The 14,089-nt window shown below is 37.0% G+C and overlaps 1 protein-coding gene across 1 annotated transcript; it reads left to right on the plus strand.

The window, feature by feature from the left end:
* The first annotated feature begins 538 nt into the window (after positions 1-538).
* On the plus strand, positions 539-12,124 carry AREB3 (ABA-responsive element binding protein 3). The gene is made up of 4 exons (XM_059602048.2): positions 539-758; positions 1,820-2,755; positions 2,871-2,942; positions 11,401-12,124. Exons 2-4 carry the CDS (start codon positions 1,952-1,954, stop codon positions 11,479-11,481), a joined length of 957 nt encoding a protein of 318 aa, XP_059458031.1. The 5' UTR covers positions 539-758; positions 1,820-1,951; the 3' UTR covers positions 11,482-12,124.
* Positions 12,125-14,089: the final 1,965 nt, after the last annotated feature.

Consider the following 14,089-nt stretch of genomic DNA (forward strand, 5'->3'; position numbering starts at 1 on the left):
TTTAGGGGTTCAAAGTGAGAGATTTAAAAGTTCAGAAGAATTTGTAAAATCGGCTTGAAGTTCAGGAGGTCAAAGTGAAGTTTCTCCTTATTTTTTTTAAGGAAAAGTAGAAAGAGAAAGAGAAAGGAGAGAAAATCATAAAAACAAAAAAAAAAGAAAAATTATGCATTTTCTTCCCTACATTTAGGTAGGCAATGCAGATAAAAATGTAAAATACATTAAATTTTTTTTAAAAATTTAATTAACCATTTTACATCAAAATCTAACACACACACACACATATATATATATATATATATATATATATATAAGATGATGTTATAATGGATCAAAAAATTTGTAGGTGAGGAATTGTGTTGTGTTTGGGGCCTGCAGGAGCGAAAGCAAGACACATTTATCGTCATTTGTGCAAGTGGGAGAGCTCATGATTATGACATGAGGGCGCCCACATGGTATAATTTCTTATTATATTCACATTGGAAACTATAAACAAAAGTAAAATGAGCCAATTAAGTTTGTTTGTGTGTGGGAGTATAAATAAAATTTAGGCGTTTTGGTTTTTCCCGAGTCTCTCGCTCTCAGGCACCCACCTGGGATTGTCCCTCTGCAAGCAAGGACATGTTTACAAACATGTACTTATGTTTATGTACATGCTGCTGCTGATGATTTCCACTGAAAAGTAAAACCCAAGTCTCAACAGGCCTAAAAGTCCCTTTCCTTATTCTCAATCCTTCCGAAATAGTACAGATTCAGATCAAGTAAGTTACACCCTGATTTTCTTTCGGTTTCTTGACCCCCTCACTCATTTCTTTCTTGGTTTTCTGTCTTGTTTTTACATTTGGGTCCACAAAGGGAGTTTCTGATCTTTGCTCTGTTCTTTCTAATTTTTGTTTTTTTTTTTTTGGGTTGATGCATTTTCTAATAAGAACACTGATTGACTTGCATGCATACCATTTTCTTCCCTTTTTTGTTTTTTCGCATTTTTATTACAATCTGGGGTTCTGGGTGATGTAAAGCTATGATCTTGTTTTGTGTAATCTGTTTTTTTTGATCCAATTGTAATAAAAAAATTTGCATTTTTCGTTTTCCATTTTCCATTTTATGATTTTATAATATTCCAGTGAATTGGCTTGTTAGCTTTGAGATGGGAATTTCATTGGGGGCGTTCTGTGGGTTTGTTTGTTTGGGTTTGACTAGTGGGTTTAGGGTTTCGAAGGAATTGGTCATGGGATGGTCGAAGTTATGCCTTTTCTTGGTGCATGCAAGAGATTTACCGCATTCTGTTCTGAAAAAGAGTATTCCTGTTTTCCACCAATGTGAATATAGGTGGGGGATTCATTGTCTATGGCTCGTCTGGATGTATTTTTTGGGGTTTAATATTTCAAAGGCTCATTGTTTCTGAGGTAAGCTTTAAGATAACTTTTAAAGAGGATCCTCTTGACTCTTTACCCTTCAAGGGATTTTAAGTTGTAAATTTAATGGGGATTAACTAGTTTTTTCTTTCTTTCTTTGTTTTTGTTTTTGTTTTTTTCAAATAGCTTCAGGGTTACAAAAATTATCTGGTAAAATGGAGGTTATAGTTCTGTTCTATGCATGTGCTTTGTGTGAAATATATTAAAGATTTCTACCCATCTCCAGAAAGAAGAAATTGATTAAAGATTTCTAACCCTCATAGGTTTTTTCTTTTCGTTTTCCAAATATATATGCAGTGTGTATTTTGCATGTGATCTAGTTATTTGAAGGTAATTTTAGATCATCTGAGCTCCCATGAATTTTGACGAATTGCTGGGAGTCTGAATTTTTGATTTGGGATTTTCAGGTTTCTGATTGACGGGACAGTGTTGAAGGTTGGGTTCAGCAGATCTTAGGGCTAAATTTTTGAGTTCTTTTGGTTGTTACTATATACATTTGAGTTTGAGATTGAATGATTAAATGAATTGAGGGTTGGTGAATGGGGATTGAGATAATGGGGTCTCAAGGTGGTGGTGATAGTAATGGCAAACAGTCGCAATTCGCGCCATTGGCGCGACAAAACTCAATGTACAGTCTTACGCTTGATGAGGTTCAAAATCAGTTAGGTGACTTGGGGAAACCACTTAGCAGCATGAACCTTGATGAGCTTCTCAAAAATGTGTGGACTGCTGAGGCCAACCAGTCCACAGGTATGGACATTGAGAGCACAGCACAGGCCAATCAAACTGCCCTGCAGCGTCAGGCTAGCCTTTCATTAACTAGTGCACTTAGCAAGAAGACGGTTGATGAGGTTTGGAGAGATATTCAGCAAAGCAAGAATAGTGAGGAAAAGAAATCTCGGGACCGGCAGCCAACTTTGGGAGAGATGACATTGGAGGATTTCTTGGTGAAAGCAGGAGTTGTGGCTGAAACATCTTCGGACAAAAAAAGTGCTGGTCCTGTTGGGGTTGATCAGAATGTAGTGCCGCAGTTTCAACAGCAAGGTCAATGGATGCAGTATCCACAACAACAATATCAGCAGCCACAGCAGAGTATGATGGGGATTTATATGCCTGGCCAGCCTATACCACTGCAGATGTCTGCTGGTGCTGTGATGGATGTTCCATATCCAGAAAACCAGTTAGCCTTAACTTCTCCTTTGATGGGAACATTATCAGACACACAATCGCATGGGAGAAAGAGAGGCATCCCAGAGGACGCAGTTGAGAAGACCGTTGAGAGAAGGCAGAAGAGGATGATCAAGAACCGTGAATCTGCTGCCCGTTCACGAGCAAGGAAGCAGGTTAGCTTTCAAAAGTGTTGGTTGTTTCAAATGCGTTGCTGTGTTTTCTTTACCTTTTTCCTTTTCAGTTTTTGTTTTCTGAATTTTTGAATGACCTGAAAGATCACTTTAATAGGCTTACACTAATGAACTGGAGAACAAAGTTTCACGTCTGGAAGAAGAAAATGAAAGGCTCCGGAAACGGAAGGTTAGGTTCTTCGTTTAAGACATTGACATATTCTTTGGGTTTATCTTACTTTTATTTATTTATTTTTTAAATAGCTTTTTTTCTGTCTCAAAAGCATAATGGTAGTCTGCTATCTTTTCAACTGCTGATGCAAAGAAAATTATAAGTCTTAGGAAGCAGCATGGATGTGGGTTATGGGTATGTTTCGATGCAGATGTGTTAGCATGAAAATTTTGAAAAAGTAATATACATTAGGGAGGAGACATGCTAATAAATTAAAATATGGAAAAATGCATTTACCCGCTCTAACTACTAAGCAATTTGCGATGTCCCCTTGAACTTTCAATTTGTGCAATGTCTCCCTCCCCCCTCTCAAAGTAGCACTGGTGTTGCAATTTCATCCTTTTGTACAAAAGATGGCAAAAATACACTTGGTAATTTTTTTTTATTAAAAAAAACGTACAATTTTTCCTAAGTTTTTGTCTTTTTTATTTTTCTGAATTATTTTATTTTATTTTATTTTTGTTTTTCTGTTTTTTGTCTTTTTGTAATTTTTTTTAAAATTTTTTTTTTATCAAGGGTAATTTTGTCATTTTAACGCAAATATGTTACATTGCAACTCCAATGGGATTTTTTTTTTTTTTTGGTGGGGAGCATAAATTGAAAGTTTTGGGGGACATTGCAAATTGCTTTGTAGTTAGAGGGGATTAATGTACTTCCCTTGTAAAAATATGATACTTTTGTATATAGTAAATTTTCTGTTACACTTTTAAATATGCTATAGTTATTATTGAATCATGCAAGCTACATTAATAATAAGAAAAAAAAATGTTATAAACCTTTCATGTGTTCCTGTTACAATTATGTCCATTTATATGCTTAAAAAAGGTCATATCCTTCAGGTGTATCTGGTACTCATTCAAGAGCACCCAAAAAGAAGTATCAGATATGTTACAAAAGTTGAAAATTCTTATTTTCAAACTTTGCATGCATTGTTGTAGTACTGGGTACATACTGGGAAGTGTCATATCCGTATATGTGCTGCATCGTCGTAGACCGTCTTACTAGCAGTTTCTATGCTAATTCGGTGTCTTGAATATTAGAAACTGTATGCCTTTTTTTTAACACAAGGCTTGTCGTTAACCAGACACTGACATATTTTCCCTTAGCAGATTATATGGTTTCATCTACATGCCTGTTGTCAGACACTCACACAGGCACAATTTTTGGAATTGCAGTGTAGCTGGATGCTTATTTTACTACATTTTGAAACTTTGTGGATAATTTTTTAACACAAATAGCTTGGTGGATATGGGAAATTTTTATATGAGCATTGGAGGATCAATTTAACAATATAACAGGTTCTCCTGCCCCCTAAAACAAGGGGTGGGGTATGGTCATGGGATCGATCCTGTATGGTTGTGTCAATTATGTTTATTAACTAGAAAAAAAGAGAGGAAAACATAGCTGGTGAGGTGTCCCTATGAGTGAGTTGTCCTATGCTAAGGTGTTCATATGAGGTGTCCCTATGAGTTTTCCCATGGTGAGGTGTCCATTTTCCAGAATATTGTATTTGTTTCTATATATCTCTATCAATTATGAGGTCTAGCGAAAATTGTGACTCTTTTATAATTCCCCATTCCATTTACTTTCTGTTACATGGTATGGAGCCTGTATAATCTTTCTCTTAATCATAGTTTTTTTGTTCCATTTTTAATTTGTATCAACTTGTAAATCCCCATTTTTCTTTTTATTTTTCTTAGTTCGGCTGTCTGTAGCAAGATCAAAGTTTTGACTCTCATGTGGAGCCGATGGCGCCTTTGTTACCAGGATCTTTGGATGAAGATGCGATCGAAAGTTGTGATTAGGTATTCATTGTGGTGGTCGGAGATGTCTGTGCCTTCTAGTTAGTGGTGGAATCACTGCATAATTTGGTGTTGTAGTGGTTCTCCGATGAAGTGTGGTGGCTTGTGGTTGTTGCTGTTCTAGTCTTTGGTCACCTTTGTAGTTGTTGTCGTAGGTTTTGTTGGCGACATCTGGTTGTTCACTGGCCTCTGACAAGTTTTGAAGAACACCGGTGATTGGTTGCAAGTGTATCCTATTCCTATCCGAGAAACTCGTTTAAGTTTAATTTCTTATCCCGGATTAGCCTTATTCCACTTTCACTCTTTGGCCAACTTGAAGCCCAACCCACACATACCCAAACACCAACCTAAATCATGAGAAAGTCCAACCAGATCAGTTCAAGCCCAATCAACTTGGGCCAAGCCCAATCACTTGGGTCGAGCTCAACCAACTAAGGTCAGCCCAAGCCCATATCTAGAAACAAAAAAGAAAAAGAGCCACTTTTTAGCTTGGGCCCAAACCTGCCTTGTTAGCCCCGACACATATTCAAATAGGATTGACCTGAATATGAGTTGACCCGGACGGAATTGGTATTCTACGACACATTTTGGCTGATATCGGTGTTTTCTGGCTCACCTCTGCTGGTTTCAATGGTTTTTAGCAATGTTCCCAACAATTAGGTGGTTTCCAGCAAGGTTTTGGTGGTTTCTATCAACTTGTCGGCCGATTTTGGTGGTTTTCATTTTGGCTCTGTTTCGGCCTATTTTGTCTTGGTTTCTACCTATTTTGACTGGTTTCAGCTTATTTTGCTTGGTCACTCTATTTTTTGGCCCGTACAGCCTATTTTCCAGCCGATTTGTTGTTTTCCAACCAATTTCCAGCTAATTCATGAAATGGTTATCAAGCCTGACCTCATTCCGACCACATCAGTGTTTAATTCTCCAATGATTTCTATACTTGGACTGCAGGCTGGCTTGCACCCTTAGTGATCAATTTTCCTGATTTTCTTTTTATGTTTTCTTCTTCTTTCTCCCCTTCTTAGTTGCTCTCTTGTATATTTCCTGTGTATTTGGATTGCGCCCCTCTGCGCTCTCTTAATGCATCATTACTTATAAAAAAAAAAAACAATTCTCCAATGATTTCTTAGATTTATATCTATTGGGCATGATCTGTTGAAGCCTTTTTACGTGTTAAAGGCTTGTTTGATCATCTTCTTTCAGATAAGTCGAAAACATTGGCTATGTTTGTTAACAACTTGTTTTCAATCTTGCATTTGAAGTTCAAGTCAAAACATTAACAAACAACTCAAAGCACAAGACACTCTTCAAAACACAAAAACTGTTTTCACTTTTATGTTACATCATAATGTTTTTTCCTTTTGCCTTTGGGACTAGAAAGACAATCAAATCATGTCCCTCATGCTTACGATTATTGAACCAAGTATTGGTTCTACTCTATTGCATCTTCGTTTTGCGAAGGCTATTTGGGAGCACCTTAAGCGCATATCCTTTGCAATTGAGAATGTTACCTCGATGTGTGAGGTGCATACGTAATACTTTGGGACTGAATCAGAGTACAAGGCTCTAGCTAATACCTCTGCTGCATTAACTTGGATTCAATCTCTCTTGGGTGAACTTGGAATCTCTCTACCTAGTGTTCCGATTCTACATTGTGATAATATTGGAGTAATGTATCTTACTTCCAATCCTATGTTTCATACTCGGACAAAGCACATCGCCATTGACTATCACTTTGTACGAGACAAGGTGGCATCCAAAAGTCTTGATGTTTGGTTCATCTCCGGCAAGGATCAAGTGGCTGACTTTCTCACAAAGCCGCTAGTCTCCAAAAAGTTCACACTACTCAAGTCCAATCTCAACGTTAGATTTCCACCATCGAAATTGCGGGGGTGTATTAGACCTACTCAAACTCAACCGCCTAGAGATATCGTACAAGATGAAGAAGAGGAAGATAAACATCAAGTGTCAATAGAAGAACACTTGTGATAGTAGTGTTTAACTTGTATTGATAGTGAAGAGTTTAAGTTAGATGTTATATGTAACTCATTGATTACTATAACACAAACACTGCCATGCTGGTTGAGGTAAGCAGCATTACACAAAATCCTTTAGGGAGCAAGTAAAGAAATCAGAGTTTGGAGGAATATTATTCTCGTGTCATGAGATTGGTTGAAGAAGAAATATGTCACAATCACTCGCATCTGATTTTGCATGCATGGAAAAACGTGAGGATATTGATTTTTTTCATGGCTTGGAGCTAAAATATGAGCCTGCTTGTGAGTACTAGCCTTCACTTTTTCACAAAAAGTCTTTTCTCAACTTCAGCGTGCTATGCTCAAGAGTGTTAATTCTACTAGTCCCTGGACAAGTAGATACCAATCCACTTTTGTTGCAACTCAAGGTGGTTCTAGCAAGGGATGTAGTGCTAGAAGAAGCCATGGCTCCCTAGGTGGTCGGAATTTGAGGGGAGGTGGTCGATCCAGTGGTTGAGAATCTCACAAATACGCTCATTGTGGTCGTCACAATCATATTGTGGATTATTATTGGGCTCTCCATGGTAAACAGTTTGGAACAGTCAATCAGGTGTCATCTTAGGAGAACCTCTCTCTATCATCATCTAGACCTCCTACCACTGGTTAGACATCCAATTATGATTTGATTACTATCTTGAGCTATAACATCTCGTTCCCATATTAGGAAGATGAGTAGCTCATATTGAGTGGGTGGCTTATAAAACACTTATGGGTGCTAAGTCTCACATTGCTTGCTTACTTATTAGGTGAAATTGAGTTTTATAATTGATTCTAGTGAAGCTTCAAATTGACTAGTCTTTTTAGGGTGATAGCGTAGATGTGGATAGTGCTTTCTCTGAGTCGCTACAAATTGTATCAGAGCTACCTTTTAGGTTGATAGCGTAGTCTTCTTTTCATTGCGAGTCTTGTGAAGTTGACAAACATCATCGTATGTCTTTACCTACTGGGAATCCTAGTTGGAATTAGTCCTTTTGAGTTGGTACATTTTGATGTATGAGGACCACTAGATGTTGCTTCTAAAATTTTACTATTTTGTAACCTTTGTGGATGATCATTCTCGCTGGCTATGTTTGATGCAAAATCATTCTGGGTTATTCTCTACATTTCAACTTTTCCATAGTGAAATTCAAACTCAATTTGGATAGAAAATTCACATTTTGCTTTCTCATAATGCCAAAAAGTATGAGTCTACTTTTTCTACCTATTTGGTTAGCAAAGGCGTTATCCATCAAATATCTTGTGTTCACACTCCACATCTCAATGGTGCGGCATAATGTAAGAACCATTATTTATTGGAAGTTACCAATCTCTCCTGTTTCACATGAATACCCTGAAACGATTTTGGAGTGATGCAGTTCTTAGTGCATATTATCTTATCAATTGGATGCCTTCCTCTATTCTAGATAGTGCATCCCCTCATTGCATATTGCTTCCTTCATCTCCTTTGTTTTCTTTTCCTCCAAAATTTTTTGGGTGTACCTACTATGTTCACAATCTTGGTTCTGGCTTTAATAAACTTGATACTCGTGCTACTAAATATGTATTTCTTGGCTATTCTTGCACCCAGAATGGTTATCGGTGTTATAGTCCAGTTCTGAGAGGACATTTGACTAGTGCTGATTTATCTTTTTTGAATCTACATCATATTACTTCATTGTTAGTTCTCCTGATGACTTTGTTTTTGTGTCACCCCCTATTCCATTTGTTATCCTGTGTACCTTAGCCACTTTTCATTCAGAGTTATTGCCTGCACTATCTCCTGCTCACTCATAAGTTTACTCTCGTCGCCCAAGGCCATCTGCTCTTGTGCCTACATCAATTTTCTCGTCGTCTTCAGATTCGGTTTCACCATTTGAGCCAGAATCGTTGCCTGTTGCTCTCTGAAAACGTACAAGTTCTTGTGTCACCAATCACCCCATTAGTCATTTTGGTTAATCTCACAATACTGAATTGGAGTTTGATGTTCACAAATACCAAACAAATAATTTATTCCATTTGCATACTAATTGAAATACGTGGAATGACTTAGGTGGTTTTGCTAGATTGAAATAGTTTATGCACTTTGATTTCATATCAAAGACTTAGGAAGACCTGATTTGTTAGATGAAACTAGCATGTTAGGCATACGGCCTGTCGATGTTCCTATGGATCCAATAAATCAGAAACTTTTAAAAGACAACAGGGAGTTATTTGAAGATCCTGGTAGATATTGTCGACTAATTGGAAAACTAAATTATTTGACAATTACTAGACCAGATATTTCTTATGCAATAAGTATAGTAAGTCTATTCTTGGAGACTCCTAGAGTCCAACATTGGGACATGGTTACTTGTATTGTACGTTATGTTAAGAGAGCTCCTGGTCTCGGTATATTGTGTAAGCGAAATGGACATGTCAAGGTAGAAGGTTTCGTTGATGCTGATTGGGTAGGTTCTCCATCAGATAGAAAATCTACCGCAGGGTACTGTACGTTCTTTAGGGGGCAATCTAGTTAGAAGGAAAAGTAAGAAATTAACTGTGATGGTATGATCAAGTGCATAAGTGGGTATATAGCAATGGCTAATACTGCACGTGAAGTAACATGGTTACAACATTTTCTTTATAAAATTGGTCTTCCAACTCCAACTCCTATTCTATTGTTTTGTGATAATCATATTGCCTCTAATCCTGTGTTTCATGAAAGGGCTAAGCATATTGAGGTTGATTGTTATTTCATTCAAGAAAAAATATTGAGTGGAGATATATCTATGTCATTCATGAAGTCGGGCAATCAACTTGTTGACGTGTTTACAAAGTCTGTATCTTAACAAGTTAAGAGTTCATTTGTTCCAAATTAGGCTTATATAATATATATGCTCCAGATTGAGAGAAGGGGGGGGGGGGGGGGGGGGGGTGGAGACAACTCTTTATGCTAGAGGAAGGTGAGGTGTGTTCTTTTATGGCGAGGTGAATATATATATGGATTAAGTGAGTCTACTGCACGGACTGAGACACGGCCCAGATTCCTACAGGAGGAACTTTCTTCAATGGGCGAAAGCCTGATGTAGCAATGCCGTCATGGAGAATCCATAGTTCTTCCCCTCCCTCTCCCTCTCTTTATATATATATATATCGACTCTGTAATAATGCTCCATAACAATTTGTAAACGCTAAAGAAGCCATCTCGTAGGGGTATCTGTTAATTTTCAGTCACTTTGTTATGAACATTCCTTGCTGAGAATACCGAAGACCAAATATTATCGATATAATTGTCAAACCAGGGCATTAAAGCTTGTCCTTCAGAAACTATTGCTCTCAACTATTTTTATACCTCCCGCTTTTGCTCCAATTTCGAATGTCAGATGTTCTCAATTTCTTCTGCTGGCTGTTTGATTGTTTATTAAGCTCATAACTAGTTTGCATTTGATGTTTTTTATTCATGTTTTGGGAAGTTAAACAAATGGTTTTGTTGTTTCAGTGGATGTCTGTTAAAGGCAGCCTGCCTTGTACAATTTTGAATATTATTTTGGACCCTTTATTTGTAAATTTGTAATTTCAGGGGTTCTTTCATAGCAATATGTTCTGAGCTTCATGATCTTTTTGTTATTTTTACTCTCGTGGGGATTGCTGTTCTGCGATTATACCATAACTTGAATACCATATCATTGTGCAATTGAATATAACTTACTCCCTTAGTTTATATTTTAACCCTTTGCCTACAGCAATAATATTTATTTGACATTTCAAGGAATCTTGCCAGTCTGGCATAAGCATTTAGATGTGCCAATGGTTCAGATAAAAATGACATATTTCCTTTTGGGGGAAAAAAACAAAGAAAAGGGACAGAGGGTGAAGCCATCCAATATCATATGGGTGCATGAGTTGTGTTTACCAACAAAAAAAATAGTTGCAGGATTAGAGAAAGAAAATATCGATTTGGCTTAAAGGACTACTCCAACCAAATTGAAAATAGTATGGAAAGAATCAATATGTGGGTTTAGTGTGACCATGTTGTGCATTCTTGTCTGTGGTCTCCTGTGAAGCATCGATACAGTTATGCAACATGCCTTTTATAAGAATAAACTGAGACAATAATTTTTGAAGAAGTAGGATACGAATCGGCAAGGATATGGTAGTAAATAGTATTGTCTTTACATGTTCGCACATGCATGTCAATATTGTTCTAAGTTCTTAAATATTCTATGGTTGTTTGGTGTGATTAGTTTTTTTCTTTTGGTAAGTTCGTGGTGTGATTGGTTATATATGCATATGGCTCTTGTGGCATATTTAATTATATTTATTCATCTTAAATGGACATTTCTTTAAATTACGCAACAGCAGATATATATATATATATATATATATATATACTCGCACTACAATGCACACAAAGAATAGAGTGAATCTAGGAATACTTTTTAATAACCCAGGGGAGGGTGGGTGTTTAGATTTGATGTTTCCTTGTGAAAATTTCTTAAGAATATGATTGAAAATTATATGCTGGTTTGAATTGACCCAAATAGGAACCCATTATATGCTCCTTTTTACTTCAACCAATTCATTACTTATGTGTGATATTTAACATTGGTCCTTATCTTACAGGAGCTGGAGAATATGTTGCCATCTGCACCTCCTCCCGAGCCAAAGTATCAGCTTCGCAGAACAACCTCGGCCCCATTCTGACATCTGTATTTATATGTGGAAGCTCTGTAGACATGAAGCAGTTGCGGTGCTCCGTTTGGTTTACTTTAAGGTGGATGCATGTAGGCACTCTCCCAATCGTTCTCTGAATGAGTGTCTTTTGATCCCTCTCTGAATAAGCCGTCGTTTTGCATTCGCATTCCTGTGGATGGTTTGCCTCTCCCTATTATGAGATGTTTCTTGTGTCTATTTCTCTGTGAGATCATGTTCGATATAATTTTCAGCACACCGTTGTACTTTTGCACTAATGAGTTTCTATAGATGTTTGGTATATAGCCTCTTTCTCCCAGCCACCATCTAATCATCTAAGTTCAGTTTATGCTCAGTCGTGGATAATTCGCTAAGTGAGGTAATTGAAGTTTCTTCTTCTGCATTTTTCTGGGATACCCTGTAAGTATATGAAAAGCTACTTGCTGCACTAACCTCTCTCTCTCTCTCTCTTCTCGAATTTGCATCAATGAACTTGGTCTGAGAGATCTGTGGGGGCTTTTGGGGATAATTATTTTGACCCTATGAAATGTTGTTTTTTTAAATAATGTAGTTGTAATATGTAATGGGTTGTGCTGAAGGTGTTGTAATTTTGATCCTAAATTCTAATCAAGGGACGAGGTTACCCATTTACTAAGTTGTGCTGTGATTATGAGATTTTATACTTACTCTTTGATCTATTGGCTAAGATTTTCTCTTACCTAGATTTTTTTCATACTAACTTTTTGATCAGTTGGTTACCATGCCCTCTGTTGATGTCTTTTTGATAATGTGGATTCTGAGCTTTAGGGGACAAGGTTGCCAACTTACTTAGTGATGCGGAGATTATGATACGTCACAGGGGAGGATTAATAGCTTCTGTTTTCAAGCATTTCATGTATGCTTCCTGCTTTCTTGTTTTGTTGATTGTGAATGAATAATACTACTCTTCATTACCCATTTATCAACTTTATTTATCAACTTTATGTAACCCCAAGGGGTTGGCCTAGTGGTTTTACAGCCGGTCTTAGGTTCGAAACCCATGGAGTTCAAACTTCTTCTTGGGGCCATCGGCGTGGGGGTTTGCCCTTTGAATAACCGAGGTGCACTTGTGGAAAACTCTTTGCTGAGGGCCTGTGCACCCTTAAGATTAGTCGGAGCGAATCTCCGGATATCTGGTGCCAAATCAATTTTATTTTATTTTTAATCATATTTATGTCGCATTGGGTGACATGACGTGGTTTGTATTGTCAAACACTTGTCAAAGGATGTGATAAATGGATGCCAAGCGTAGCATTCTATTTTCATTTGTTGGTGGTGGATTGGCGACCAATCCAAATATGCCAACTAGCCATCGGGCACATTTGCTTTTTCAATTGAAGAGCTCATTTGGTAGGCCCCATTTGGTAGGCCTCCTGCTAACCTCATGAACAAAACTCTTATCTTAACAGCCTCCACGACAACATTTGTAAAATTTCTCCTATTTCACATGTGGATGTATGAGTTTACTGCTCAACAAGTATTAAACATTTTGACCATACATGTGTGATGTGAGATCAATTTTTTCCTTTGAAAACTTCTATAACTGGAGTTTACTAAGCAGCTATTGCAAAGCAGGATTTTCACAAAAGTGTTGGTTTCTAAAATCATAGCTATTTGCAAACAAATCTTAGAGGTTTATATATACAAAATAATAAAATCACTTATTGTTCTTTCACGTTTCCTATACTACGTAAATCACCCCACCACCCATAATATGGATCCGTTAAACAGTTTATAACAAGATAATGCAAAATATCATTTTAAACGTAAACCGGTACATATTATATCATATAAATACATACACTAACATGTTCATTTGTCATATTTTCACATAATCACGTATTACAGAAGCTAAATGTATACTCTTATTTAACCACTAGAGTTTGCTATGAGAATACTCATATTTAACTGCCAGGTTGCTAGTGTTTTATCCATCTATCAGCTTTGAGGTGCAAAGTATATAACTGTAACATCCCGATTTCATATTGGGAAGATGATGAGTAGCTCATATAGAGTGGATGGTTTATAAAGATAGTCATGAGTGTTAAATCTCACATTGCTTAGTGATTATGTGAAACTGAGATTTATAAGGAATTATAGAAGTTGCAAATTGGCTAGTCCTTTTGGGGGTGATACCGCAGGTGTGGCTAGAGCTTTTCTCTGAGTTGTTACAAATTGTATCAAAGACGCCTAATGTGATGACCCGCTTGATGAAACATATGACTATTTTTTTTTTTTTTTTTTTTTTGTTGAAAACTTATCTTGAACAAAGCGAATCGTCCCAGTTACAATTAATTCCACTAAAAAATTGTGACTGCACTTTAATAAGTATTGTGATTGCACAATGTTACATGAGATTACCTAACACATCGAGATTGTTGATGGCAGAAAGATCTCACTCATTGATATATCAAAGCAACCTACACTCACATCTAAGTTCACGAACTTTTCTGGATTTAGAGTAATTGTTATAAGTCGATGTGCATGTAAATCATTTTTTTTTTGATAGTGTTATAAAAGAATGATGACTCACGTGGTCTGTTCGGTGCATGCTACTACCTTGCTCCTATACCAGCATATC

The sequence above is a fragment of the Corylus avellana genome, chromosome 2 (assembly GCF_965113065.1).
Source record: "Corylus avellana chromosome 2, dhCorAvel1.hap1.2, whole genome shotgun sequence".
Lineage (NCBI taxonomy): Eukaryota > Viridiplantae > Streptophyta > Magnoliopsida > Fagales > Betulaceae > Corylus > Corylus avellana.